The sequence below is a fragment of the Xiphophorus hellerii genome, chromosome 12, assembly GCF_003331165.1.
Source record: "Xiphophorus hellerii strain 12219 chromosome 12, Xiphophorus_hellerii-4.1, whole genome shotgun sequence".
Classification (NCBI taxonomy): Eukaryota; Metazoa; Chordata; class Actinopteri; order Cyprinodontiformes; family Poeciliidae; genus Xiphophorus; species Xiphophorus hellerii.
Genome location: NC_045683.1, coordinates 20,741,774 through 20,769,252, shown reverse-complemented (window position 1 = coordinate 20,769,252; position 27,479 = coordinate 20,741,774). Strand labels below are relative to the sequence as shown.

The 27,479-nt window shown below is 40.0% G+C and overlaps 3 protein-coding genes across 3 annotated transcripts; 2 read left to right on the top strand and 1 right to left on the bottom strand.

The window, feature by feature from the left end:
* Position 1: 1 nt before the first annotated feature.
* arrdc3a (arrestin domain containing 3a) lies at positions 2-7,459 on the bottom strand. The gene is given in 8 exon segments (XM_032577465.1): positions 2-2,894; positions 3,004-3,146; positions 3,229-3,385; positions 3,850-4,106; positions 4,237-4,339; positions 4,426-4,573; positions 4,698-4,779; positions 6,896-7,459. Coding segments are annotated over 8 exon segments (1,257 nt in total). The 5' UTR covers positions 7,194-7,459; the 3' UTR covers positions 2-2,825.
* Positions 7,460-9,172: 1,713 nt separating this feature from the next.
* On the top strand, positions 9,173-12,638 carry arsk (arylsulfatase family, member K). Its single transcript, XM_032577460.1, has 8 exons — positions 9,173-9,438; positions 9,590-9,719; positions 9,822-9,981; positions 10,086-10,368; positions 10,469-10,640; positions 11,365-11,589; positions 11,674-11,889; positions 11,994-12,638. Exons 1-8 carry the CDS (start codon positions 9,340-9,342, stop codon positions 12,281-12,283), a joined length of 1,575 nt encoding a protein of 524 aa, XP_032433351.1. The 5' UTR covers positions 9,173-9,339; the 3' UTR covers positions 12,284-12,638.
* A 196-nt stretch (positions 12,639-12,834) lies between these two features.
* On the top strand, positions 12,835-27,456 carry skic3 (SKI3 subunit of superkiller complex). The gene is given in 42 exon segments (XM_032577448.1): positions 12,835-13,031; positions 13,390-13,519; positions 13,615-13,758; positions 13,899-13,990; positions 14,563-14,638; positions 14,743-14,889; positions 15,011-15,109; positions 15,220-15,328; positions 16,037-16,177; positions 16,270-16,368; positions 16,566-16,690; positions 17,212-17,298; positions 17,490-17,593; positions 17,689-17,815; positions 18,000-18,179; positions 18,269-18,393; positions 18,467-18,717; positions 18,798-18,900; positions 19,001-19,183; positions 19,561-19,705; positions 19,785-19,863; positions 20,103-20,164; positions 20,258-20,314; positions 20,411-20,479; positions 21,343-21,417; positions 21,623-21,764; positions 21,880-21,973; positions 22,071-22,148; positions 22,253-22,377; positions 22,458-22,581; positions 22,951-23,175; positions 23,629-23,701; positions 23,836-23,889; positions 24,031-24,142; positions 24,287-24,415; positions 24,494-24,618; positions 24,742-24,906; positions 25,593-25,745; positions 26,257-26,292; positions 26,294-26,388; positions 26,824-26,953; positions 27,067-27,456. Coding segments are annotated over 41 exon segments (4,710 nt in total). The 5' UTR covers positions 12,835-13,031; positions 13,390-13,429; the 3' UTR covers positions 27,148-27,456.
* Positions 27,457-27,479: the final 23 nt, after the last annotated feature.

Here is a 27,479-nt window from a genome sequence, read left to right as displayed (position 1 = left end):
CTTGTTTTAATTTAAAGTTTTTATTTAAATCAAAAGGAAAAACAAGACAAAGGTTAAATCATTCAGAACATAGTATATTCATAGAATAACTACACATCATCATGATTAACAGACAAAACAATAAGATACAAACAGAAACAAATGGAGAATAAAGAAAATTCAGTGAGTAATATTGCACTTCGTTTCTAAAATGTTTCAGACCCCTTCACCTAAGTTTTCTTCTTCTTTTTTTTAAATCTCTGAACATTTCAGTTCCTGCCTTTATTACTAGGTCAGGAGTTTAGCTTAGTTTTGACACTGGACTACTTCTGAAGCCCAACCAAATGGACTATGGTACTGACCAAACCTGAAAGCTTATTCTATACCGCAGTTTCCCTAAGATAAAAACAAACAAAAAAAAAAGACTGCAAACTGCATTTAGACAAGTTTACAACTGAAGAATTGTTTAGTCTACAACCCTATGTCTGCTAAGTGTTTCTCAGGGAGGGTGGAGTGTGGGAGGTGGGGGGCACTGATCAACAGCTGCCACCCACAAACTGGGATGAGGGGTAAATCAGGGTAGTCAGGAGAAAAACTAAAATGGTTGTAAAAAAAAAAAGAAAAAAAAAAATAAGAATGCCCACAAAAATGGAAAAAAAGAGATAATATTCACCATTTATCATCATAGACAAGGTTTCATTCTTTATCAAACTTACTTTTAAAAAAAAGGACCATTTTTTTTTTCTCTTCCCTTTTTCATCTTTTTGAATAAACACCGAAAGGTCAAAGAACATACAGGCGTGGACAAACACAAACGAGAACATTGGTTAGAGCAGACGGCGAGTGAAACGAGGAACCGTGTTACGGTCTTTCTCTGCAACAAGGCCACTGAGATAAGATCACTTTATTAACATTCTGCAGTTTGTCTGTCACTGTCAGAAGCCGTTTCCTTTAGTTGCCAGAAGGATTTCGATAAAAGCGTGCACAAGCGAGCTAGTGTTAGCTAGGTTTCAAAGACAGAAAAAAAATGTAAACTTAGGTTTCTAACATTAAAACATAGTGAATAATGCTTTAATATCCTAAGCTGCACTGCCTTACTGAAAGCCTCTTTATTACATTATTAGTACCTATGTTTTCAACCAGACCTTCACCACTGAATGCTTATTTGTACTTTTTTTTTGTTATAAAAAAAGTGCTGCTTTTTGTCTTTTATGACCATGTCAAACCTCTATTACAAGTGGTCTATTATATTAAATGAGTTAGAAAACCAATGTATTACTCATTTTTCCTACTACTACTTGTTCTGACCAGCCTGTATAGAGGTTTAGCACAGTCTCCAGCTTTACATTTGTGCTGAGTTTGCTTCTTCAGCACAGAGGCAGACAGTCCTCTTACTTCATGTTCCCCTTATTCTGTACTTGTATATTATCATTAGCATTGTGGTTTCACTGGTCTGGCAAAAAGTCTGTTGGTTGGGATGCAGTAAGTAAGTGCAGCAGGACAAAAAGGGAATGTGATTCATCTCAAAAGTTGTCTTGCTTGTCTGCAAGACTGTTCTCTCATTTTGGTAGTTAAAAAAAAAAAGTTTTAACAGTGCAATAAAAAAATCCACTTTTTAAAACCACTTGGCAAGTGAAAAAAACAAAACAAAAACACACACACACACACACCTGAGACAGTGCTTTTAGGGCAGTAATGCCAGTCGGATATACTCTGGCACAAGGACTGGAGGGGCTGCAGGCAGTTAGGGTTGAGTCTCTCTAAAATACACACTTATCTTTTCGGCTACGTTTTGAGTGGCAAAAGCAGGACTGCAACCCCACTAGTCCAAAGCCAGAGCAACCTTGGAACCAAACACCCAGAAAAAGCTATTAGCAGTTCAAGATACAGAGAGAGAATAACAGAAACTACGCAGCACAAAAGGAAGGAAGCTAGACGGGAGTTCAAACTACGGAGGCAACGCCTTACTTAACAGCTTCCACCTACACTTATAGCAAAGAAAAACATAAAAAACCGTAGGTAACTTATTAGTCGCCATGTACTGAAAAACGGAAAAATCGTTAACTGCTCAAAATAAATTCAGTGCATTTCGTTCTTTTCAGTCTTTTTTTTGTTTTCAAAAGTCAAACATTTTGCAGATGATAGTCTCAACTGTTCAGCCTGCAGTCTGCTTTTTCCGGTCTGGTCTTTTCCAAAACTGAAAGCAAACTATTAGTGATTTATGTAAAAAAAAAAAAAAAATTTAAACAGAGCCACCCAACTCAAGTAAAGAACAAAAATGTGCAAAACAAAAATCCCCCACGAGGCAAAAGGAATTAGTCTTTGCTCTGTTTTGAACCACTGCTGCAAGCCTTAACTCATACAGACTACAATTGTTAGAACAGTTACTTTCCTTCAATCATCCCATGTTTTTAAAGTGATTCTGCTGAAATCTGGACATGGTTAGTTTCCCCCTTTGTGTAAGGAGCCATATCCTCAATGTGCCACAAATACAGAAGAGTTGAGGCTGAAGAGGAGCTTGGCAGGCTGAGCCTTGGTGATTCCTTCTCTTCCAACTTCCTCACCAGGGCTCCACTGCTAGCCTCCACACAGGCTGAATATTCCTCAGGAAGATAGTGAAACCCCACAGCGGAGAAGTCTTTTTCTTTTTCTGAGGAAAAGGCGGAACGCGTCGCCCCGTCCAGCTCGACGTTGGGCAAGTCTTTTGTAGGTCAGATCTCACGGCTTTTTCCAGATCTCAACAGCATTGTGTCAATGTTGTCATCTGAGAAAATGTTCAAAGTTCAGCCTTTCAAGGCGGTTTCTTTAGGTACCCTGACTCACTCGGGGTAAGTTTCAAGAAACGCTCAGCGTGATGGACAGGCATCGAGCCTGCGCTCCTCTGCACAGCCGGAGTGATCTGGGTTAGGATCAATCTGGTGTGGAGAAACACAAAGAGGAAAAACAGGTGATTATTTAAGAGAATGGATCATTTCTGAAATACAATCAATCAAATGTTTTTTGTTGGTTTTTTTTGCTGCTTACCTCAGAGTACAGAGGAGGGGGCTGGAAGCGGAACTCGTGAATATAGGCCAAAAGAGGACCCTCTAGTTCCTCTCGGACCGCTTGGGCGTCCAGGCGGCCCTGCCTCTGCTCTTCTGTCACAATTTCTGCATAGCTTGGAGGAGCTGTGAGTAAAGTCTTAAAATGAATTCCTGATTTATCTAAAGCAGATACGTACATTTCAATCACAACATCAAGTGAATCTACCTTCAGGCCTCTCTGGTAGACCCATGCTCAGCCAGGTCATGCTGCACTGGCTGCTGACGCTGGACGTGCGGGAGCCAAATGGATGGAGAGGAATGGTTCCGATGACCAGGGGTAAGTTCAGGGACAGGTTTATTGCCCCCGGTATGTCCACGTAGACCTGTACACAACAGCAGTGTTAAAGATCAATCAGAGGTAAAGCAAACTAATTAGTTCTGTGTTTTGCAATGAGTGAAGACTAGGTAATTAGCTTGACATTACATTTTAGATATGTGTGTCAGTGTCTAGCAATCGGTTGCTTAGGCTGGAATGATGACTGCTCGAAGGGTAATGAGATTAGGCACCCAGAGGGCAGGTGTTGCTCCCAGGTTTCTGGGCTAATGCTCTTAGTGCCATGTGGAGGGTACAGTCCAAGCTCTGGCTGTCTAAGCCGAGCCAGGACAAATAGTGTCTACTAGGAAATATTGATTCTATACTGATAGCAGTTCTGAAAATAGGTGGTGATGATAATAACATTATGCAAGCAGAAATCCTTGTGTTTGCATGACTGTCATTTCTGGACATTTGAACCAAATGCCTGGAAAGCGCGAGAGAGCGCTCCACACACCGCAGGCCGGCACTCACCATGAGAGAGTACTCCACTCGGATGATGCTGCAGTCCAGGATGGAGGGCGAAACAGGAGGAATCTTCAGCATCTTGCCGTTCCAGGTCTCCGTTTTGCCAGACGACAGAGACTCTCCCCGCAGGTTGGCGACCAGTTGCTTGACCTCCTTCATCTTCCCTTTGGCATAGAAGGTCTGGGTCTGGTAGATGGCCGCCTTTGGCACCACCATCCGGGACGAGCAATTCTCGATCTCTGCGAAGATTTGAATCGACTCTCCTGTGTGATTAAAAAAAAAAAAAAAGTTAACTGGTGTCTTTCCAGTCACAAAAGCAGCCAATGGATTTGTACGTATGCATGATGTGAGAACAAAAACAAAACTGTGGTTTTGCTGCCATCTTATTCTCACCTGGGGTGTATCCCTTTCTTTCAATTTTGGCACTTAGGGAAATAGGACCTGAGGTGCAGAACCAACAGCAAAGTGTCTTGTCTGCAGTGCCAGCCTGTGGTGACTGAACAAGAAAGGGCAGAAAATCATTTAAAAATCCCTTCTGCTTGTCAAAAACAAAATACTATGGGTCATTTCAGAAGAGCTTACCAGCAATAATGGAGTGTTGATGTCAATGTGCTCAAAGACTGTAAATTCCTTCTTGGTCTTCAATGGCAGCAGCCATGGCCTGTGCAGCTCTGCCTTTACCCAGTAGCGCACGCTGCCATGCTTTCCTTCGAAAGAGGTAGCCAGAGGTCTGCAGGAGAGACGCAGAGAGGAGAGAAAAGGTTGAGACAAACGGCAAAAATCAAACGTTCATCCAAGTACGGTGAAAAGTGAACCCACGGTCTGTTGGTTCCACGTTGTACCAGACCACTTACGTCTGTGGAAGCTCGAGGCTGAATGCGTACTCATGCCTTCCTGCATGGATGGTAGTGAGTCCTTCCTCTGAGTTGTCATCGTCTGAAAAACAAGGAGGACAATATTCCAAACACATGTATACCATACCTGGACAAAATGCTCTACGAAGGCATCTGAAAAATCATATCAGGAAAGAAAACAAAACAAAACAAAAAAAAAACACAGGGTGGGGGAGACAAAAAGAGAATAAACGTGTTTTACAATTAAATCTGTCTGGAAAAAAATTATTGTATTGAGAGACAAACAGCAGAGAAATGTTAAAAAATGGGAGATTAAAGAAGTTGAATGATTAGAAAGAGGGTTGATTATGTATGATAGTGCTTTGTACGAATAAAAAACAAAATACCCCAGATAATTTGCATGGCTTCTAAATATTTTTTTAATCTGAAAGAGCCATACTTTTGCCAGCTCGGTTTTCTAGATTGCTTTGTAATTTTTATACATTCAGAATGTTTGAATATTAAACATCTAAGTTTTAGCTATTTTTGTTGTCGTTTGATTCATCTTTTGCAAGTCATGAAACTGCGTGAATGGTAACTTTCAATTTGGGAATGCCAGAATTAAAGTATGATCTAGAAAAGTATAAGATTGATTCTTTCAATAGAAATTTAAATCCAACTTGAATGCTTCCAAAACAATGCCCAAATCTTTCAAACGCTGCTTGCCAAAGACAACTAAGGCCACCTGTGCAGAATTTGGTGATGTCATGACACAGAAAGACTACAAATCTTTAAAGATAAAAACAAAATAGCTACGGTAAGCTTTTTAAAATGTAGATATTTTGGGAAATCATTCTGTAGAAACACTTATATTATCCTGCATTATTACTTTAAGTGTATATTTTTGAAAAAATTTTAAATATGTAATGGATGGGTCATTAAAATTTAAGAGGGTTTGATAATCAATTATATAAGGGATGTGATTTGAGTGCCAATCAAAGTAAAAACCATCTATAGAAATTTAAATTCTACCTTTTAGGAAATGGCAAAAAGCACTGAAGCCAAAATATTGTTTTCCATACTTGCTTGTAGGCAAAGCAACGCATCATCGTCACATAACAGAACCAGAAAGTTTCGGATTTTCACTCCATAAAAAGGAGAAAAGGGATTCTGTAGGCTTGTAAAAACGAAAACTTAATGCGGTTTTTAGTGAGAGGATAGTTGTGCTAAGCTGTATCTGCCAGCTCAGCACACCCTCCCCCCAGCAGCAGCAGCAGAGTGGTAAACAAGTGCGGATCTGTCACTCACACGGCAGCCTCCAGCAGGAGGAGACCGGCCTAAACCGGTGCGAGCAGCTTCTCAGCGGCCGCGCAGGGCGCATTCACTGCGCGGCGCGGCGCTGCAGGCTCGGTGCTGCAGACTACAACCCCCAACTATTGCACATTTCTAACAATTAACCACTTTATTGTACACGGAACGCCGTCACAACGCATTTAGTTGTTGTCGTTATTATTATTTAGCTTAATTCCATTCATTTCCTTGTCTAAAGCCACTCCGGAGTACTGAGGACATTTACATCAGATGGAAACAACGCCACAGTTTCACTGAATGTGGGAAACATAAGTGTCTTACACACAAAAAGCTAAAAGACTTGATTGAACAAGCTTCCGCTGTGATATTCTGCAGGTGTTTTCCTTATTGAAAAAAGTTGCTGAGTGGTGTGTCACTCTGCAAAACCATGATGTCATTGACTACACGTAAGAGCCTCTCCACCAATCACAGGCGAGCAAAGGAGGGGATGCGCCGTGGCTCCGCCCACTCTCAATCCAGTTTTCTGAACAGGATTGAACCGCTTTGAACAATAGGGGGAAACTTCGAGGTTGTTTCCCGACTAAAACGTCTCAACAAAAACTTAACATTTGTCACTGTAAGCGTCCAATGTGCTCTACTGTGGCGGAACATTTCGTTTATTTACATTTCACGCAAGAAGCGCGTTAAAAACAAAGATACGTGCTTTAAGAGATGCTGTCATTCATTCTGACACCTTGACTACAAACAAGCAAGGAAGGAAAAAAGGAAGGAGAGATTGGCAAAAAGTAAAAGACTCCAGTATGTCTATCTGTAGGCGATAGAGGCCACGCAATTATTCTGTAATTTAGTTCATTTTATAGCCATGACCCCCGGGAAGCATCACTGCTTCCACCAAACTTCGCTTAAACCACGGACAGAAACTTACCTCTCTCAGTGCCCAATTAAGATGTCTTTGTGATTCAGGTACTCCACTTCTTCCGTGTAGTTCTGGGTGTAGGCAGTGTTGGATCCAGCGTTTCTCGACTCGGTCCAGCGAACTTTTGCGAAGCCCTTGGCGTGGATTTTGAGAGACTTGACGCGGATTTCCCCGGTGACCTCGACCACCACCCTCCCCGAGACGCAGTCTCCGCTGGAGAACACCGGCACGTTGCTGTCATTGAAGCAGTCGTAGCTCACCATGAAGCTCTTCACCTTTCCTAGCACCATGGCGGAGGCGAGACCTTGAGCTCTGGAGCAGAAGTCTACGAAAAAAACAATCTCATAAGGATAAAAAAAAATGGAAAAGGGGGGATGCAGATTGTTGTAGACACTGATCAAGTATCTCTGCCCTGCAAAAAGCAGCAGGCGCGATCAGTGGCTTCTCTTTGAGCAGTTCATTGAGCTAAGTGATCAACAGCACTGGATGCTGTTCTCATCTGCCTGTCCTGCTTGATGGTCTCCAGTCACAGACAAGGAAACCCCCGGTTTCAGCTCACTTTAAGCGACAGGCTTGGGTGAAAAACAAGCATGTGCGCATGCGCGGGGCGCTGCTGCCCTCCCTCCTCCTGCCTGCTGGAACAAGGCGGACAGCAGAGCAGTGCGGCCCGGGCGCGCAGGTTCACTGGATGTACACGCTTTGGTAAAAAAAAAACACGTCGCAGTTATTTCAAGGGTGAGGCGTTTCAAATCAGCTACAACGTTAGATATGTATTCATAAATGAACGATGGTTTAAACGTGCTTATTTTGCAGATAATAATAATAAAAAAAAGGAAGCAAAGTGTGTAATGTGTAATCCTTTCTCTGTGTTGGGATGTGGTGACATTCTGCTCCTTCTTACTGGACTCGGCACATAATGCAGCACAGTGCCTTATATGGTTCAATGAAAGCCATAGGGTTTTGTTATGTAATGACAGTCATGATATTGTAATACTATATAAGGACAGGATGCCTATACATCATCTGATAAAGCTGTCGTTTGGATAAGCTTCAGGATCGCTTTTACTCCTGTGTAAGACTGCAGCTTCCAGGCTTTAACACAACGTTTCTTTTGCCATCTCTACAGCTGAGCACTGTTACATCAACAGTCCTGCATTTTGCATGATGCCTGCATTGAAGGCCCTGCGAAATTGTTGGAAACAGAACATATTCACGAAGAGACTGCAGGATAGAATGTTCTCAGTGGTTTTAAAATATCTGATAGATTCCCTTATGAAATGATCTTTGCAAAGATGAGCACCGCTCCTATTGTGTTGAGCTCTCTTTTTCCAGAAAAACATCTCGTAAGACTCAAAACGCCACCCCGTGGCCATCAGTGTTGCCAGCATGAGCTGCAGAACCACCTGTTGAATACCGCAGAAGCCAAGGCCTCTGCTTTTCCTCAAACAAATTATGGTGTCATGTGGAGATTATAATTTCTTATTGATAACCTTATTAAAACAAATATTTATGCCCAGTGGTGGTTAAACTAACTTTGGACGATCCTTTTCTTTACCACTCTTTAATATACACATACATTTTTTTTTAAAATTTAGAATATTGTACAAGTTTGACCAAGGTCTTAATACTTAAACAGGTCTTAATCTGACGTAAAGATGCTAAATTCCCACCAAAAACATTGTATTTTCTTTAATAGAATAAAGGTTTTATAAATTTCATAATTTAAAGTTGTGCAAATATTTTTTTTCTGTTCAGAGCAGGACAGTGCAGCTCAAGGTTAATCAACTCAATTACTTTAGATTTCAAAATAAAGATAGAAAAACAAACCCATCTCACAGTCCTTGAAAGTAAGCGTGATCACTCTTTAATTGATCACAAGTCAGGAGTTATGAATCACATGCCTTCTTCAGCATCATTACTCAACTATAAATTTGGTTATTTACCATAGCTAGATATTAAGTTGCTTACAATCATGCTAACAGTAGCAATTTCAGTAATACAACAAAATATACAAAAATAGTTGCGATGGCTGCAGAATGTGCTCAGCAATATTGTGGAACATAGCTAAATGCTGCCCTCTAGAGTTTTCATTTGCCATGTTAAAAAGTTTGAACCGTGTTTAGTTTGTAATTTGTAAGAGCTACTTTTATTTTTTAAAATATTAAAGGTAGTAAATGGTGCATAGTTGTGTTATTCTTGTTTTACTTTCCCTTGTTTATTTAACCCCCCCAAGCCTATCACACTCAAGTGCCATTACTGGAAAGTTAACGTTAAGAAAACTCTTATTTTGAAAACTTCACCCGGATGTGAATCTCTTCGGTGGGCAATCTCAACAAGGAAAAAGTTTTTATTTCTGCGCCGATTAATTTAATCACTTTATGGCAAATGTTTTATTTCAAATGCATTGTTTTATAGGTTTTTAATAGAAGGGATAAAATGTTTTTATTGGCTTTTATTTTCTTCCTCCAAAGCTGTGGCGAAAGCAGCCAGAACGTTACCAGACCAAACATTGTTATGGTGATGAGTGACGCATTTGTAAGTATGATTTGTTTATTACAAGGTTGATGTTTTGCGTCATGAACAGTGACATTCTGTAATTTAGGCTGAATCACGTCACCCTCATTTTTTTATTTATGTATTTATTTCATATCAAAACTTGGTACTTATGTGTTTGTGTTTGTTTCAGGATGGTCGACTATCATTTGAACCAGGCAGCGAAGTTGTGCGGCTCCCGTATATAAATTATCTCCGGGAGCTGGGCTCTACTTTCCTCAATACTTACACAAACTCGCCCATCTGCTGCCCTTCAAGAGCAGGTACATTTAGTTATTAATAATAATAATAATAATAATAATAATACTTTTCCATGATATTCAAACGAAGAGATATCTGATTAATTTCCTGACCCTTTTCTGCAGCAATGTGGAGTGGTCAGTATGTTCACCTCAGTCAGTCTTGGAACAACTACAAGTGCTTGGATGCAAACTCAACCACGTGGATGGATTTGCTGGAGAGGAACGGATATCGTACGAAGATGCTGGGAAAGCTGGATTACACCTCAGGGAGTCACTCAGTCAGGTGGGTAAGAGACAATGGTAGGCTTTTCTGTCAGACCTGATTGTCAGATAAAAGTGTCGTTACCCATAGATTTTATTGATTTATTTTTTTCCCATGCGCTGCAGTAATCGCGTCGAGGCGTGGACTCGAGATGTCCAGTTCCTTCTTCGCCAGGAAGGCCGACCTGTTGCCCAGCTTATTGGCAACATGTCAACCAGAAGAATTATGGAGAAAGACTGGAAGAACACAGATAAAGCTGCTCAGTGGATCCGCCAAACAGCTGCCATCTCAAAAGAACCTTTTGCTCTTTATCTCGGCCTCAATCTGCCTCATCCCTATAGAACTGAATCTCTGGGTCCTACAGCTGGAGGATCCACTTTCCGTAGCTCGCCGTACTGGCTCACAAAGGCATTCGTTTTTATTGTTGTTCTTTATTTATCATTATTATTTCACACCTTGATTACTTCGCACCACTTCACTAAATAATTTTTGTTTTCCGTGTTCACAGGTGTCTCCTGAGCTTGTCTCTGTTCCTAAATGGCTGCCTATGGCTGCCATGCATCCTGTTGACTACTACTCCACCTTCACCAAAAACTGCAGCAGCGACTTCACTGAGGAGGAAATCAAAAATATTCGGACCTTCTACTTTGCCATGTGTGCAGAAGCAGATGCCATGCTGGGTTAGTTGAGAGAAAGAGTTTGGAAGAAACTGGAGTAAGATTATTGACACATTATAGCTTGGTAAGGAGTACAGGGCACATGAATAAAAAAGAAAACCTGATTCCAATAGAATTGAAGACAAGAGTATTCCTATTTATTCATGAAAGCATTTACAGGTATATATCAAGTGCATCTCTTTTTTTGTCAGTTACTTCAGACTGTGAAACTCATATACTACATTGATTCATTACACAAACAGTGAAATATGTCAACACTGCAGAAAAATGAAAACCCACAAATCAGTGTCTAAATGTATTTAACTTACTTAAAAGTTAAACAGTCAATAATAATGTTAATAATCAGCTAATTCTAAGAAGAGCCTCTAAATGGTCTTCAAAGGTCAGTAGGTCTTGCAGATGTCCAAAAGCAGTCATTGACACCCTCCACAAGGAGAGAAAGTCACAAAAGAACATTTCTTAAGAAGCTGGTTGTTCCCAGAGGTCTTTATCCAGCCTTGTTCATTGAAAGTTAAGTGGAAGAAAAAAGTGTTGCAGGAAAAGGTGCAGCAGCAACAACAGAGGTATTGTATCATTGTGGCCTGCAAAAGGGAAAATATATTTACCTTTTTAAAAGAACTTTTTAATTTATTGTCTTACCGACAGATATTACAGATATTGTGAAACATTTTCCAGATGTCAGATTCTGATCAATATTACATGTTCTCCACCCCTTTTGTCTCTTCAGGTCAGGTGATTTCAGCTCTGAGGGAGAAAAGCCTGCTGGCCAACACTGTTTTGATATTCACAGCCGACCATGGAGAGCTAGCCATGGAGCACCGGCAGTTCTATAAGATGTCAATGTTCGAAGGCAGTTCTCGTGTCCCGCTGCTCATCATGGGCCCTGGGCTAAAGTCTGGGCTGCAGGTCCACCAGCTTGTGTCCTTGGTTGATCTCTATCCCACTGTGCTTGGTAGGAAAGAAGAAAAACCTGTTTTAAGTTTAGGCAATAGCAGACGTACATTTTCAGCGTTTGAACTCTTTGTTTGCTTTACAGAGATTGCTGGTATCTCAGCTGTGGGGAATTTAAGTGGCCACTCTGTCCTGCCATTGATATCCACATCCAGAAATGTGTCCAAGAACGAACACCCAGAGTGGGTATTGAGTGAATATCATGGCTGCAATGCCAATGCCTCTACATATATGCTTAGGGTTGGACATTGGAAATACATTGCCTATGCAGACGGAATCAGTGTCCCCCCGCAACTTTTCAGTGAGTTTTTTAGCCATGCAAACTATTTCACTTACTTCTCATAAATACCTTTAGAAAAACTCACAACGATTTTGAATGCCCCTTCTGTATCCTTTTTTTTGCAGATGTCACAGTGGACAAGGATGAGCTGCACAATGTGGTTCTCAGATTCCCAGACGTTCAGGCTCAACTGGACAAACTGTTGCGCAGCATTGTAGATTATCCAAAAGTCTCTTCGGCTGTCCATCTCTACAATAAAAACAGGTTTGCTGCGTGGCGGGATAGTTTGGGGAGAAACTATACTGAGGTCATTGCTAACCTCAGGTGGCACATAGACTGGCAAAAGGACATCCTGGCCAATGAAAAAGCCATTGATACATGGCTTCATGGCTCTTCAAGAACATTTTATATCTAAAGCGATGTTAAATGTTTTAAGCTGCAAAATTACTTTAACCTTTTGTTTTATGTGTCATTTGCACCAGTCGGGCAAATGACACATAAATGGCTTTTTCTATTGTATTTCTAATTATGATCTACACAAGTATCCAGATTGGTGTCGGGCAATCGTCTTTTCTTCTATTTCACTCTAATGTTCTGCCTCTTTGTTGTTTGAAATCACCTATAAAATGTACTGACATTTGTGATTGTAAAATTAAAAGCAGTAAGATAAAAAAAAAAAAAAATCAGGAGGTACGGATAGTTCTGCAAGGCACTTTACTCACTGCTCTTTAATAAACAAGGTGAGGCGTACTAAAGTCAAGTAAAGCAAATTGTGTGGTATGGTCAATTGAATTGTTGGCATTTGAGTAAATAAAACTAAGGATGACAAATGCAGAACATGCAAACAATAAAATTGGGTTATTTAAAATGTTGCTGCTGTGGTGACTGGTGGGTGACAAACTCATCTTAAATCAGGGCCACCCAATGCTGTTTATGGCCCCTTAAAGTCCATCTGTTCAGGATAACATCACTTCATTCAATTTAATTCATCTTTAAACCTGAATAATTGCTTCCACCCTTGACACATCCCTTGCTCTACACAAACTTTAAAAGACTTGTTTGTTTTTGTGTCAAATCACAAATCATCTTATTTTGAAAAATCCGCCACGCAGCAGGTATTACTTCCGTCTCATTCGTGCGAGCCCTGGAGTCGCCTGTAAACAGTAAGCTTTTTATGCAAAGAATTTTTTTTATAACTGTATAGTTTACAGCTGTTTTCAGCTCAACCAAGCCAGTTGTACATCTTAAAATAAGCGCCGGGTTTTTTATTTAAATTAATCCTATTTGGCTGCTGTTAACTATGGCTGGAACATCTGTCTCCTTAGAGCTTAAATAACCCAAAACTCACTTTATCGGCCTTTAAAATAGACGATTTATTTGCCGTTTCACAGCCCCAATAAAATGCAGCACATAGTTAGCCTGAATGTTGTGTTATTTGGTCTAATTGGTCTAATTTCAGTGGGTGGTATGTTAACTATCCAACTTGTAGCTTGTTGCTAATAGTTGGAAATTGCTTTGTAGCATTCTTCCAGTGTTCACTGTAAATGTCTGCCTCCTAAAGATGTCCAATAAAGAGGTGAAAGCCGCTCTGAAAAGTGCCAGAGAGGCCATTAACAACAAAGAGTTCAAAGAAGTCTTAAAGCACTGCAAGGTAAATTGCTCTGGTTCCCAATAGCTAATGGAGTCCACCCACTGGGAGGAAGATGGGTGCTAAAGCTGATTTTTATTTCCTAAATGTGGTTTCAGGCTGTTCTGAAACTTGAAAAGAACAATTACAATGCCTGGGTGTTCATCGGCAAGGCAGCCAGTGAACTGGAACAACCCGATCAGTCACAAGCAGCCTATAGGAAAGCGGTGGAGCTGGAGCCTGAGCAGCTGCTGGCCTGGCAGGTAAGTTTTATCTTCAGGTGTCTTCATCTAGAACTTGGATCCCCAACCCTGTAACCATGGAGCCTTATACAAATTATGTTCACACGGAGTGTTTTGCATGGTGCTACTTTTAATGATTTCAGTAATGTGTATATTTGCAGGGTTTAGCAAATCTTTATGAAAATACTGATCAGTGGGATTTCAAAGATGAACTGCCTAGTGTCTACCAGAAGCTTGTGGAGCTTTATGCAAAGTAAGTAATGTGTGTATATAATATAATATGTGTTTAATTCAGCTTTAAAACTACTAAAAATAATACACTAAACCTTTTCTGCTATTATTAGACTACTCTTAATAGTAGTGCTGGAGTGACCACGGTTATGTCTGTATTTCTTTTAGAGCATGCAGAACAGACAGCCCCTCCCTCACCTATTGCTGCTCACTGACTGCTGAATTGTTCCTACCTACATGAACAAATTTTGAATGTGGTTGTCTGGAAATATTTCTGGTCACAAAAAAGAGAAATATGACACAAAAACTGAGGGTGTGCCACTTATTAATTTTATTATGATGACCCTGTTTTAAAACCACAAGCTTCAAGCAGCTGACTGCAGGTTTTTGATAACCAGTAGCTGACCAGGCATCATCGGCATCTCGTACTTGTAGGATTCTCATAAAGAGCAGAGTGCTGAAACACTGAGAAATAAGCTCTTGAAAATTCATACTAATTTTTGCAGATGTTTGTATTGTATAACTACATTTTTTTGTAATATTCTTTGTTGTGTAAATGCAAATTTCTGTCTTTTATGCTCTCTCTGTTCACAGGACGGATAAAACTAAAAGCTATGACATGATCAAAAAGCTGTCAGATATTTATCAGTCTGACAGGGAATATTTGAAGGTGTGTGCATTTCAAATGTCTAGCATGCAGGTTTGGTTAAAACAACTAACTAATATGTATTTTTCCACACCATAAATTTAATCTCTCATGCGTTGTGTGTACAGCTGGCTAAGGTTTGGCTCCAGCTCGTCCAGCTGAAGGAGGAAGAGGGTGTGGACAAGAAGGAGTTAGTGCAGTTATTGCAAAAGATGACCCATCTCCTCTCTGACTGCATCAATGATGAGGAGCAGGACAACGAGACTCAACAGCATGTAAGCTTACCTCACATGTTGGCACCTGCTCAGCTCTGTGTAATATGTATTTAATGTAATCTTGGGAATTTACAGCAAGTTTAAGTTGTTTACATGCACCTGCTGTGTTTCATTTTATCAGTTGATAACAGCATTTGAGAAGGCCATGATTCTCACTGAGCCTGTGCCTGGAGAGGAGCACAAGAAGCTCTCGGCTGATTACATTAAATGTCTTTCGAAAGTAAGTGCACCCTCTCTTGTGTCAGCCTCTTTTTGACATTTAAAGAACGTACGTATTCGCAGTGTTTTTCACAAAAGGACCTTTCCACTATAAATCTGCTTTTACTGCAGCTGCCACACGAAGAAAGCAAAATGAAAGAGGCTTGTCAGACCATGTCGTCTGTGTACCCAAACCAAACCTATCCTCTAGAGGTCCTTTGCAGCCACTATCTCAAAACAAGTAAGCTACTGTTGTCTTACACATGCTCATTAGATGCTTTTTATTGGCACATGGAGTAACTATTTCAGGAAATCGAAGTGTTTCCTTCAGAAACGGTGCAATGAAAAACAAAATTCACAGTTGAGGCAAGCAAATTTAAATATAAACTTATTTTTAATCCAGCGATTAATTGTGTTTGTGAGATGGGCATATCTTTAATGTATTTTGATAATTTATCCTCTCTCATACCCTTAAAGTCTTTGAGGATGGAAAGACGTTTCACTGCCACATAAATTTTTAAACCCCTTCACAGATTCTTAGACTCATGTCAGGACTCTGTCCAGATCATTCTGAGATGTTATTATTACTTTATTATGACTTCAGTTTGTTTTTTAGAGCTTAGAGATGGCTAAAAACATATTATTGTTATTTTTGTCATTTAACAAATTTGTCAGTCTCCTCCATCATCTTTATGTTTTCCAGTCCTTACATTCGTTTGTTTATTTAGCATCATATCAATAAATTCTCCATTTATAGCAGAACACAAACGGATTTTGAATTAAAACTTTTAAATTTTGAATTCAAAATCCCTTTGTGTCCTGCTACAAGTTAGGACATTTTAAATTTCCTAAGTTTACATGTAGGAAATTAAGATGTCTTCTCTAATTGGGTTATGTAAAGGTTAAATGAAATGGCCAACCTGATTAAATGTTTGTTTTCCTTTTAAAGATAACATGGATGAGGATGCAGTCAGCTGTTTTTCCCGACTCCTGGAAATGGCCCCCAACAGTGGATTGGGTCACTTAGGTCTCGGTACCAAGGCTCTTCTGGAGGGAAGGTATAAAGAAGCTGTTGATGACCTGGAAAAAGGTTAGTTTTCACATTAGCGCATTCTTCTATTTATGCAGTTGTTGTTTACAGTACTTATAATTGTCCTTAAGCCATTTATTCTATTTTATTAGGAGTAAAGACAGTGAGCTCAGCAGTGGGATGGCACAGCCTGGCTGAGGCTCAGTTTAAAATACACAGACACTCCGACAGCGCTGCTTCATGCTCACACGGTGTGTTTTATGTTTGTTGTTGGTGGTGCTAAGTTAACCTGACTAAAAATCTCATTGTATCTGGGTTATGAATGCTCTTACTTCTTCATCTGTCAGGTCATTATGGGTTCTAGTCAGAGTGAGACTTCAGATGAAGTTCAAACAAGGTGCTTGTGTGCTAAAATTATACAATATCTTGGTTTATTTCATTCTTTTAGGCTTAAATGTTTGTACTTCTGAAGATAAGGAGCTGCGAGACAAACTCCTTCGACTGAAGCTGGAGGCTTTAGTGAGAAGTGAAGGAGAGCAGGCTGCCAGTCAGGCTTTGGAAACATTCTCACAGGTTTTCTGATTCATGCTTTTACATATGATATATATATCACATGAATTCTGGCTTCAAACCTAGTTTTAATATAAAACACCCCAGGGAAATAGACATTTCTAGATAAATATGTAACATGTTAATAATGTTGTGACATGTTTCATAATTCTGTCATCTATGAATGTTTGCCACACAACTTCTTTGTTTTCTGCATAATTTTGTATTTTGCTGAGGAAGAAGGGAGCATAAATGACTGTGTGTGTGTGATTACTTAGCTAATTTTTTTAGCTATGTTCTACATGTATTTTAGAGCTTATGTGTAAGGTTATTTTCTTGCTAGATGCTAAAATAACATTTATATTTTATGCGCATTTGTTTTTAAATAAAGTATCTTCTATAAAATGTTCAACAGATAATAAAGAAAGTTTAGAGAAGAATTATTGTGGGAAATTGTTATGCATATATACATATATATATATATATGCTTTTATGCAGATATATGATACATATCTGCACTTCTAATTCTTTTTCCCTTTTTTTAGATTACTGAGGCTGAAAAAGATCCGGTTCTGTTGGCCCTGAAAGGACGTGCATACCTCAACAAAGGACAGATTGATCAATCACTCAAGGTTGAAAACTTTTTCCCCCTGATTTATATCAGTGGGATGTTATCTTACAATGACCAGAAAAAGTGCAGTATTTCATTAGATAAATATCAACTCAATAATTCAGACTATGCTAAAATAATGATAACTCTTGCTGGAAACCAATATTAGCCCAAACAGAGAGCTATGCTGTTGACATGATTTATTTTTAACAGCTCTTGTCAGAGCTGGAAGTCTCCAACCCAAACCTGCCCCAGGGATTGGCTCTGAGAGGACTGGCACATTTAGCTGAAGGTCAGCTTCAGCTAGCAGAGCAGAGGTAAAAAAAGGAATAAATAAATACAAATAAACATGTCAGGAAGGCAGTTCACACAAACATTGGTCATTTCTCTTCATATTTCTCGTGATGTTTAGCTTCTTACAGGCTACAAAGCAGACCCCAGACAGCGGAGAGTACTTCTTCTTCCTTGGAAAACTTTATTGGGATATGGGCTCAGAGACCCGTAAAGACCGGAGTAAAACTCACACACACTTGTTAAAGGTTGGTATGATTACGTTGGATGGAGAATTGAAGGGTGAGACTGCTTTAGATGGAACGATGCATGTTATTTTAAGTTCTCTAAATTGTATGGCTTCGAGATTCATGTTGAAGGGTTTTCAGATCATACCAGTGTTATTGCAAAGCTGTACGATGTTCAAGTTTGCGCTTCTTTTGTCCATTTCAGGCAGCAAAGTTAGATCCACATCTCGGCTGTGCATTTCGCTACCTTGGCCATTATTACCGGGAGGTGGCAAATGACATCGCTCGTGCACAGGGGTGCTACAGGAAGGCTTTCCAGTTAAACAGTGGCGATGCCGAATCTGGAGCTGCTTTGGTGGATCTCAGCATGGGGCAGGGAGATATGGTCAGTATCTTTTCAGGAAGTTACTTGTATTGTTTGCATTTAGCATCGGAAAAACCTTCTAGTTCTCCTTCAACCCTGTCATGTCACAGGACAGTGCATTGGCAATCCTTGAGTCAGTGACAGAGAAAGCCACACCGGGCTCAGCTAAGTGGGCCTGGATGAGACGAGGCCTGTACTACCTGAAGATCGGAGAACACCAACAAGCCACAGCGGAGTAAGAATCTTAAATTTGAACTAAAGATTTAGGACTCTAATTCAGATGTTTTACTTCTGCTGATGTTTTAAAGCTTGCAGGCTGCTTTGAGGGCAGATCCTGAGGACTGGGTTTGTTGGGAATGTTTAGGTGAGGCCTACCTCAACCGACGGAGCTTCACAGCAGCTCTGAAGGCCTTCGGCAAAGCACATCAGCTCCAGCCCAGCTCCATCTACAGTGTCTACCAGGCAGCTGCCATCAAACAGACTCTGGGAAAGTTCAAGGAGGCCGTGGATGAGTATTTGCAAATCACAACACAGCAGGACTATGTTCCTGCTCTGAAAGGTGCACATTTGGCTTCAGCGAATAATTGATTGTCACACCTTTTTGACAATTTCTGACAACTTATCTGATTTGTTGTTAAGGCCTTGGGGAGTGTCAGTTGTCTTTGGCAAAGAGTTTAATGGAGGACTGCAGAGATGGAGGCGCCATTGACCTCATTCAACAATCCATACACAACCTCTTTAGGCAATAACCAGGAAACATTTAATCTCCGGAACTTTAATACTATACTCACTCTGCTCTGTAGGTAACCTTGTTTGTTCATTCACATTTCTGCTCCATTCAGAGCTGTGCAGCTGCGACCAGACCTGTCTTGTTTGTGGAAGCTGCTGGGAGATGCGTGCACCGCTGTCAGAGTTGTTTCGCCAAGCAGGGCTCAGGTTGTGGTGCCAACCTTGCTGTCTGGATTTGACTCCAGCACACAGGATCACATGTTGAACCAAGCTCAGACTCTCAAAGCTGGCGAGAGGTACTACAAGGTGTTATCCATACATTACGCTACCCTCAAACAGGTTTACTTTGATTAAGTGACTTCTGAAGACTTCTGCACCGGATTTTTTTCAGGGGTATAAGAGTGAAGGGGGACAAATATAAATGCACAACACTTTTCTAAGCTTCATTTGTACAAAACTCGAAAGCCTTATATGAATTTTTAAAAAATTGTGCTATATTATATTGTGTAGCTTTATGACATAGAGTTCATAAAGAACACATGAAGTTTGGGTTTGTATCATCAGAATATGTAGGAAGGTTCAAGAGAAATCAAGTCACTATGATATGTAATGACATAAATACTTTAAAATATCAGAGGAAGAAAGCTGTCGCACTTATTTTTTCATGTCCCAGGTGTTATGCCCATGCTTTGAAGCTGATGCCTGAGGTTGCCAGCCTTTGGTATGACTTGGGGCTAAATTATTACCACCAGGCCACAAACTCACCCCGCTCTACAGATGAACACCAAAACTCTTTGAACCTAGAGAAGGCACAACAGGTAATTAAAAAATAACATTTTTTTTATTCCAGGGACTGATCATTACCACATTGTCTTTATATTTTATATTTGCTACCAGTGCTTGAAAAAAGCTATCAAGATGGACAGTGGGAACTACAGCTACTGGAATGCCTTGGGGGTGATTTCCATGTCCAGAGGTAGGACTTTGTAAAATAGATTAATACATTTGCCATCATTTTTGAGCAAAGGGCTTTGATTTTTACTCCTGATTCTGATTGGTTTTTGGGTTTTTTTACCTTCTAAAATGAAACGTTACATGTCATTTACTACAATAGATAAATCATTTTAAGCATATTGTACAAGCTCATATTTTTCCTCTCTTCTTTTTGTCACTATATCTCAGAAAAAGTAAAATATTTCTGTTTTACCACATCAGGTCTGGAGAGCTATGCTTTGGCTCAGCATTGCTTCATCAAGTCCATAGAAGTTGAGCCAAACGTATGAACTGCAAACTTATATTCCTGACTAGTTAAAGTCAGATATTCATTGATTTTATTTTTTTTTCATGCGACCTTTTTGGTTTTCATACAGAATGTTGTCGCATGGACGAACCTTGGTACGCTGTATTTAAAAAAGGACAACATAGAGGTGCTGTCGTCACTTTCTTTACATGTTAATATGTTGGGGATTATTTTCATTATTGGTGGTTGACATTTTTACTCAGCTGTGCATTTCTTGTCTTAGCTTGCACATGAAGCCTTCAAAATTGCACAGTCTTTGGAGCCACTGTATGTCAACTGCTGGATTGGACAGGTACTTTCATGTTTTCCTTTTCTGTTGTGCTTTGGTTTGTATCTCACAATTGTCATTTCCGTCCTCATGTTCAAAGTCAATCGAGCGCTTAAAAGCTTGTGGTGGGAATAAAAAGCCAAAATTCCCAGATGCATTGAGGTAGATATTGTAATACCTTGTGGTTCTGGTCAGCGTTGTTCCTCTGATAGGTGCCTGAACTCTCCCTTCTCTCCCAACAAATCTGTCACCAGAAAACTAGTAAAGCAAGGAGCAGTTTGTGTAAAACATAGTTGGAGTGAATGGAAGAAGCTGAAAGTCTCACTTTTGTTCAGGTTGTACCTAAACAGTTCCCTTTTCAATCGTGAAGCATTTTCTGGACTGCATTAATATAACTGCCAAGATGTTATTCCTTATTAGTGTCCTACATCAAGTACCTGGACTTCTGTTGTTCCTTCCTTGATTTCTTCTTGTCTTATTTTAGAAAGAGTGCCAGTTATCATGGGTAAAATATTTCTTTTATGAGAATCTTTAGGCTCACAAACAAAACTCACTTTCCCTGTGAAGGTCTGGTAACTGACTTTATTATTGTTATTTAGAGTTGCATGTAGCTCAGCCTTAGTTTCTCAACTCTGGGTGGAAAAAAGCTTTGAATAAAAACACAAATTTTAATGGGTTACTTTTCTGATCCTGTCAGCATGCAATAATCCACACTATAGAACATAAACATATACACCTTTTACTTGATACCCAACACAAGACAGTGGTAATGAGGTAATTTTATTTTCATAATTGGCACCCTCTCCATGCTAAGGGCTGTGACACTTTTCAACTCTTTGGTTTTTTTTATGTTAATTATAGTTTGCTGTTTCTGTCATCCCCACCAGGCGCTGATCGCAGAACGCGTGGGAAGCTACGACACTATGGATCTTTTCAGGCACACCACTGAACTCAGCACACATGTGGGTGACAGCTCAAAGCCTCCACCGCTCTGAAACCCACTCATTAGCCAGATAGTAATCTTTGCTTCACCTTTCTAACTCCACAGACATTTTGGCTCTGAGCTTAATGCTTTTCTTCACTAGGAATGCTGAAGTTTTCCTATTATTTGAGACTGCTCGTTGTCTGTGTCCATTGTCTCCAAAACGTAATATTTTCCTCTCTCAGATGGAAGGAGTCAAAGGTTACGCCTACTGGGTTTGTTCCACGCTGCTGGATAAGAGCAACAGGGACAGTGAACTGTACCGCTACAACATTGTGCAAATGAATGCCATCTCAGCTGCTCATGTAGCACTCTGCAAGTACACAGGTACAGTGTTCATTAATGTGGGGCAGTTCAAAGAGTCTAGAGATTTTTATATATATTTTTAAATGTGCTATGACTTAAGACTGATTATTTTGAATTAAATTTCTCTCACATTTAGAGCGAATCCAGTCTGACCCAGACGCCTTTATTATGCTGGGTTACCTTAACGAACATCTGCAACTGAAGAGGCAGGCCTTACAAGCATATCAAAGGTGTGAATTACAGTGATTAATAAAGGCATATTGGGTACATTTTTCACATAAATTAATAACTTGACACCTATTTCCCTAATTCTTATCCTTCCTCCAGAGCTGTTGAACTTCTTCAGTCCTCGTCCTCTTCAGAAGTGTTGGTCTTCTCACTTGGCAGCTGTGCTCGTGCTTTATGGTAACCATTTGGCTTATCGTTATGATGAACTCGGGTTATCCGTCTATAAACTAGGCACATTCTGTGAGCTTCAACGACTCTATAAAGAAATGTCCTATTTGCAGCAACTCGGGCCAGTGGGACGAAGCAGTCCAGGTTTATAAGTCCACTCCGCTGCAGGACCTCAGTGACCTGGTGGGGCTGGCTTTGGCCTACTTCAGGGCAGGACTCTATCCCGAAAGCATTAGTGGTATGAGCAGTGGAAAAGATTTCAGAGACTTTGCTTTGTTTTTGCATGCCAAACCGAGTGAGTTTCTGTGTCTGTGGTAGTGTATGAGCGAGCCTTGGCTGTGACCTCCAATGAGAAGGAGAAGGCTTACATACTTACTGCTCTGGCCCTGCTGCAGCACCAACAGGGCAACTTAGACTCAGCAAAGACGCTGCTTTTCAAATGGTGAGGCCAAAAGGTTTTTCTGTCAAAACATTTTTTTTTAATGTTTGTTTTTGATTCAGCTTTAGATTTTGCAATTTCATCCATATCCAATGCTCTTATTTAATCCACCATGTTGTTATAGGCATCCTTTAGCAGTGTGCATCTCAATAAGTTGGAATATCAGCAAATAGTCAATTTATTTTAATAAATAAGCTTAAGCACGTGCCTCACAATAGGGTCGTTCCTTGTAATTGTTCTCTTGGTGTTGGAATTTGAAAATAGAAATTGTGTGTTTATTTTGTTCCTTCTTGGATTTGATTTGAAACTGTTCAATCTTTGCTGTTAAAGTTTCCAAAACATGTAAGTGATTTCTCGTCTTTGTGTCGGCAGCTCGGTGTTAAAGGAGCCCATCTCAGAGTCTCTGCTTTGCTTGTGTGCGCTGGGATTGGTGCACAGCGACGCCACACTAGCTGCAGCTGCCCTGACTGAGCTGCTAAAGCAAGGGTCTGCCTCAGGGGGGGTTGTAGAGCAGCGATGTCTGCTCACCTGCTCTTTGCTAGCCCTTCAGGGCAACTACAGTGCAGTGCAAAGAGAGGCTTCCAGAGCTGTGCACAGGTATGCTGCTGGGTCCACTTTACTGTTTTACTTTAGAAAATACAGAGGGATTTCAGTTCAGTCTTTTACATACATTTTTGTGAAGAACTGATCAAATGTAGGGAGATGGGATGAGAAGTCAGCATAATTGAGTACAGAGCTGCATTTAGAAACTTTTATAAGATTAGGATTTGATCTGAGAAGACTCGTTTACATGAGTTATTGGGACACAAGATTGTGTCTTTGGTTTTAATATGAACTGACTCAAATAATACTCTGTCATTACCTGCAGACAACAGATTGACATGTGTGTAGATGTTAGCTTGGTTGCCTTTTTTTAATACTTCTTTCCTGTATTATAATGACTAAAACAAGTTCAATTGAATGCCTGGATGCAAAAGGGTGTCTGAGATAGGGTCAAGTTATTTTATTTTTTACTTTCTTTCTTTCATTTGTATTTTATTCTTGTTTCAGTAATCCTGGAAATCCCTCCCTTTGGGCTCTTCTGTCCAGAGTGATACCTCAATACTACCCCAGAAAGGCTCAGGTAAACCTCTGCATACCCAGACAAAACAAATCCCTAATGACAGACATTAATGTAACCAGGCAATGTCATCTAAATAACAGTAATAATCCAAGACATGTGCTTTTTATATAATTTTTGGGTTCTTTGTCTTACAGGGGGGCGCAGTAGCTGGCCACATTGCCTGTCTCTTTAGTATGACTCAAGGGAAGGTAAAAGCCTGATGATTTATTTACTTTTTTGTTTCTTTATTGGTCATTACTTTCTTCTATCTTCTGTTATGACAAAAACACCTTTCTCTGTCGATTTTGCATGTTTCTCCAGTAACAGTGCATGTGTTTTTGTGCCTTCAGAGGGCGCTGTTGTTCAGCGGCGTGAACCAAGTGGCTTGTGGGAGACACACTGGAGAGGATCCTCACAGGAATGCACTGAAGACCATGCAGAAAGCTGTCCTGCTCTGCCCTGGTACCCACACAAACCTTCTAAACTATGTTGAATACAAACCATATTCACAATGCTCTACTGAAAATAATAATGCAAAAATAAAGGTTTTTATTTTAATATCTTTACTTGTTTAGAACATGCCGATGTTTTTTTTTTTTCCTTTAGATGATCCAGCAACATGGGCTGGATTAATGGCAGCCTGTCACACTGAAAACACCTCCTGTTATCTTTCTGGCTCTGCTCCTCGCCGACACTCATTGGAACACACTCTGATGTCTGTGGTTTCTGAGAAAGGTGCATATTGGTCTCCTTTAACTTCTCTGGTTGCTTTATGTCTATTGCATGTAAGGCTGACCCATTTCTGCTTTCTAGTGCGTAGCGTGGAGGAGATGGAGCGCCCCCTAACCCAGGCTCTGGAAGGCTGGGTGTTACAGCAGGCTGTGTCTGGTCTCATGCAACAAGGACAGCTGGAGCAAGCAGAGGCTCTTTGCACGCAGGTGGAATATAAATGCTCTTTATTTATTACGCACATCTAAAACTTTTTTTTTTTTTGCAATGAAAAACGGGGAAATGATGCAACAAACCTGCAGTGGTTGGCTTATTTCATTTGTTTATTCCAGGTTCTCAATGTGTCCCCCGAGCACCCAGCAGTGATGTTGTCACTGACGCAGGTTCAGTGCCAGCGCCTCCTCATGACCGATGGTGGTACTGTCCTTACAGAGCAGGTCTTGGAGCAGCTAAACAAAGTCATAATGATGAACCCCACCAACCTTGGAGCATGGCATGTACGTGACTATCATTACAGAACTGTGGTACAAATTAAATGCAGTAACAAACCACTCTTACTTTCCTCTCTATATCCATGTAGTAAAACAAGTACTGCACCAATTAGGGCTCCGCAGCTCATTTTGTGGTTTTTCTAAATCTTCAACCCACCTATACCGATCTTTCTCTTTGAACTAAGAAGTAGTTCATGACATGCACGAGTTACTTTTGATTTATCAATTACAGAGAAATGATGTGTTTAAAAATACCATCATTAACATCATTTCCAAGTTTCCTTTTTATAAAGTTGCAATTAATTATATTTAAAAGAATATTTATTTAGCTTTCCTGTGTAAAAGCAGTTACTGTTTAAAACTGTTTTACTTTTAAGACAAAACTAACGCAAAATTGTTACAGAATTGACTTTTAAACCAGCTGTAGTGCTGTTAAAACAGTGGCCTGTTTATATATTCAACATGGAGCGGTGGACTCAAAGTCCAGTCCTCAAACGCCGGTGACCTGCAACTCTTCTTTAGCTCCGATATTGGATCATTAGCAGAGCTCTGTGGAGCTTGACTGCATGCTAGATGGAACGCTATAAACATGCAGCCAAAATTTGCAGCAGGGATAGATTTCCCATTCGGATTTGTAAAAACAGAGTTTACTCATCGATAAATCAACAGAGATTTGCTCTCCTCCTCTTTAGTGGCTGGCTGAGGTTTACCGTAGCCAGGGCCTCCTGGTCCAGGCTGTGATGGCTTACAGACAGAGCCTACAGCTTGCCCTGCAGCTGGGCGCACACAGCTTCCAGATTGCCAGCCTCCTCCGACTGGCTCTGCTGGCTCTTGGACCCTGCATGGTAAGTCTGTGAGCACAAACCCAGATCATAAATGTTTCTAATTTTAAGGTCACCAGTGACAATGTTTAAGGTGGCACATAATGTTTGTACAATGTTTTAAAGGTAACGGTTTGGTAACAGAAACTTACACTGCTAAAGACGGAGCTGATTCTAATGTACGGTTCTCTCAAGTGGGGAGATGAAAAGCACAGGCTGCAGGGAGAAAACAGAAAATGACTGTTTGCTGGTATTACAAATGATAAATTTGCTTTTTTTTTATTATTTCAGTTAGAATCATTTTTTGAGCAAATGCAATTTTTGCTGCAGTTTCCAACATGACAAAAATACACTAACAGTAATTTGCGACAAAAATAAAACCTCAATTTCAGGCCAGTATTTTCTGTTGTGAATCTCAGTCCTTTCATTTATATTACATACTACGAATAAGTTAAATGTGATTAGAATATTAACATGAATACATATAGAAAACAACCTTTTGATATGTAGAAAAATAATCTGGTTTATTTCTCAGGCTGGAGTTCCTGGAAATGAGTGGAAGGATCTTGTTACTGGAAGCCACTACGGAGGTTTTGAAGCTGGGCTCTTCTCCCATGGCCCTCCTCTTCCAGGCCTTGCTCCAATATGTGACCAAGATGACTGCAAGGTAAGAACTTGTCCCTGGTCGTTTCCACTGAAGTAGGAGCTGTACTAGAACTTTTGAATTTTCTGGAATGTTCTGCTAAGTGATTTTATCACATATTTATGAGTAATTTATGATCAGAAGTGATTGAATATTATTCATAAAGTTTTAGATTTATGCAACCATCTGTCTTGGCAGTATGTTGGTTAGCGATTATCATGAAAAACTTTCTGCCTTGACAGAAACATGCTCTAAATAATCTCAGGATTGATGGTTATGGTTACGCCGAGTTGAGTTGCTGAAAATCTTAAAATGACATCACATCTCCACCTCTGTCCACTGCCACTTTTTTTTGCGTGTTTTTCTTTTTCTTTCCTTTTACCAACACTTTAGTAAGAATAGTAATTGTTAAATCTCCAAGAAACTCTAGTATGGATACATTTTGTTTGTGTTCTGCAGGGAAACGAGGCGTTTGCTGGAGAGGTCCGTTTATGTTTCATCTGATGATTTCCCAGTAACGGTGGTGCAGGTGGCGAGTTGGTACCTCCTCAGACACTTGCATGCCAAAAATGATCAAGAACTCCTTAATGTGAGTTAAAAAAAACACCTTATCCATACAAGGACACTAGAACAGGGTCTTGATTTTGAATTGTACCTTTACCAAAGCTTTGATAGTAAGCATGTTTTCTGTTCTCTGTGCAGGTTCTTCTGCAACATGCCAAAATGAATGGAAATCAAAGGTTGTTGGATTTTTACACAGAACTAACATCTTCCTCATCATGAATTTTGCATCCGAATCACTTTGCATGTAGTGCGATTAGCAGAAAAGCTAATTTCTGCTTTTCTCCAGTACAACCAACTGAACCTTTTTGGATGCTGCTGACAAATGTAAAAAAAAAAAAAAAAAAAAGAAGAATGTAAGGCATGATGAATCTGAAATCCAAATTATTGATTTATTCGCTTTATTTTATTTTATTTTTTTAATTTTATTTTTTTTAGAATACTTTATTTTGGATTTTTAGTAATAATATCGCAAGTATTAACTGACGGGACAAAATTGGTTCGCAATAAAGCACAATTCAAACAATGAGACATACTTAAAGTAAAATACATTT

Coding starts and splice junctions, on each gene's coding strand:
- arsk (XM_032577460.1), top strand. CDS start 9,340: ATGTTTTTATTGGCTTTTATTTTCTTCCTCCAAAGCTGTGGCGAAAGC. Junction 10,641..11,364: donor AGAAGCAGATGCCATGCTGG/GTTAGTTGAGAG, acceptor TTGTCTCTTCAG/GTCAGGTGATTTCAGCTCTG. Junction 11,590..11,673: donor TCTCTATCCCACTGTGCTTG/GTAGGAAAGAAG, acceptor TTTGCTTTACAG/AGATTGCTGGTATCTCAGCT.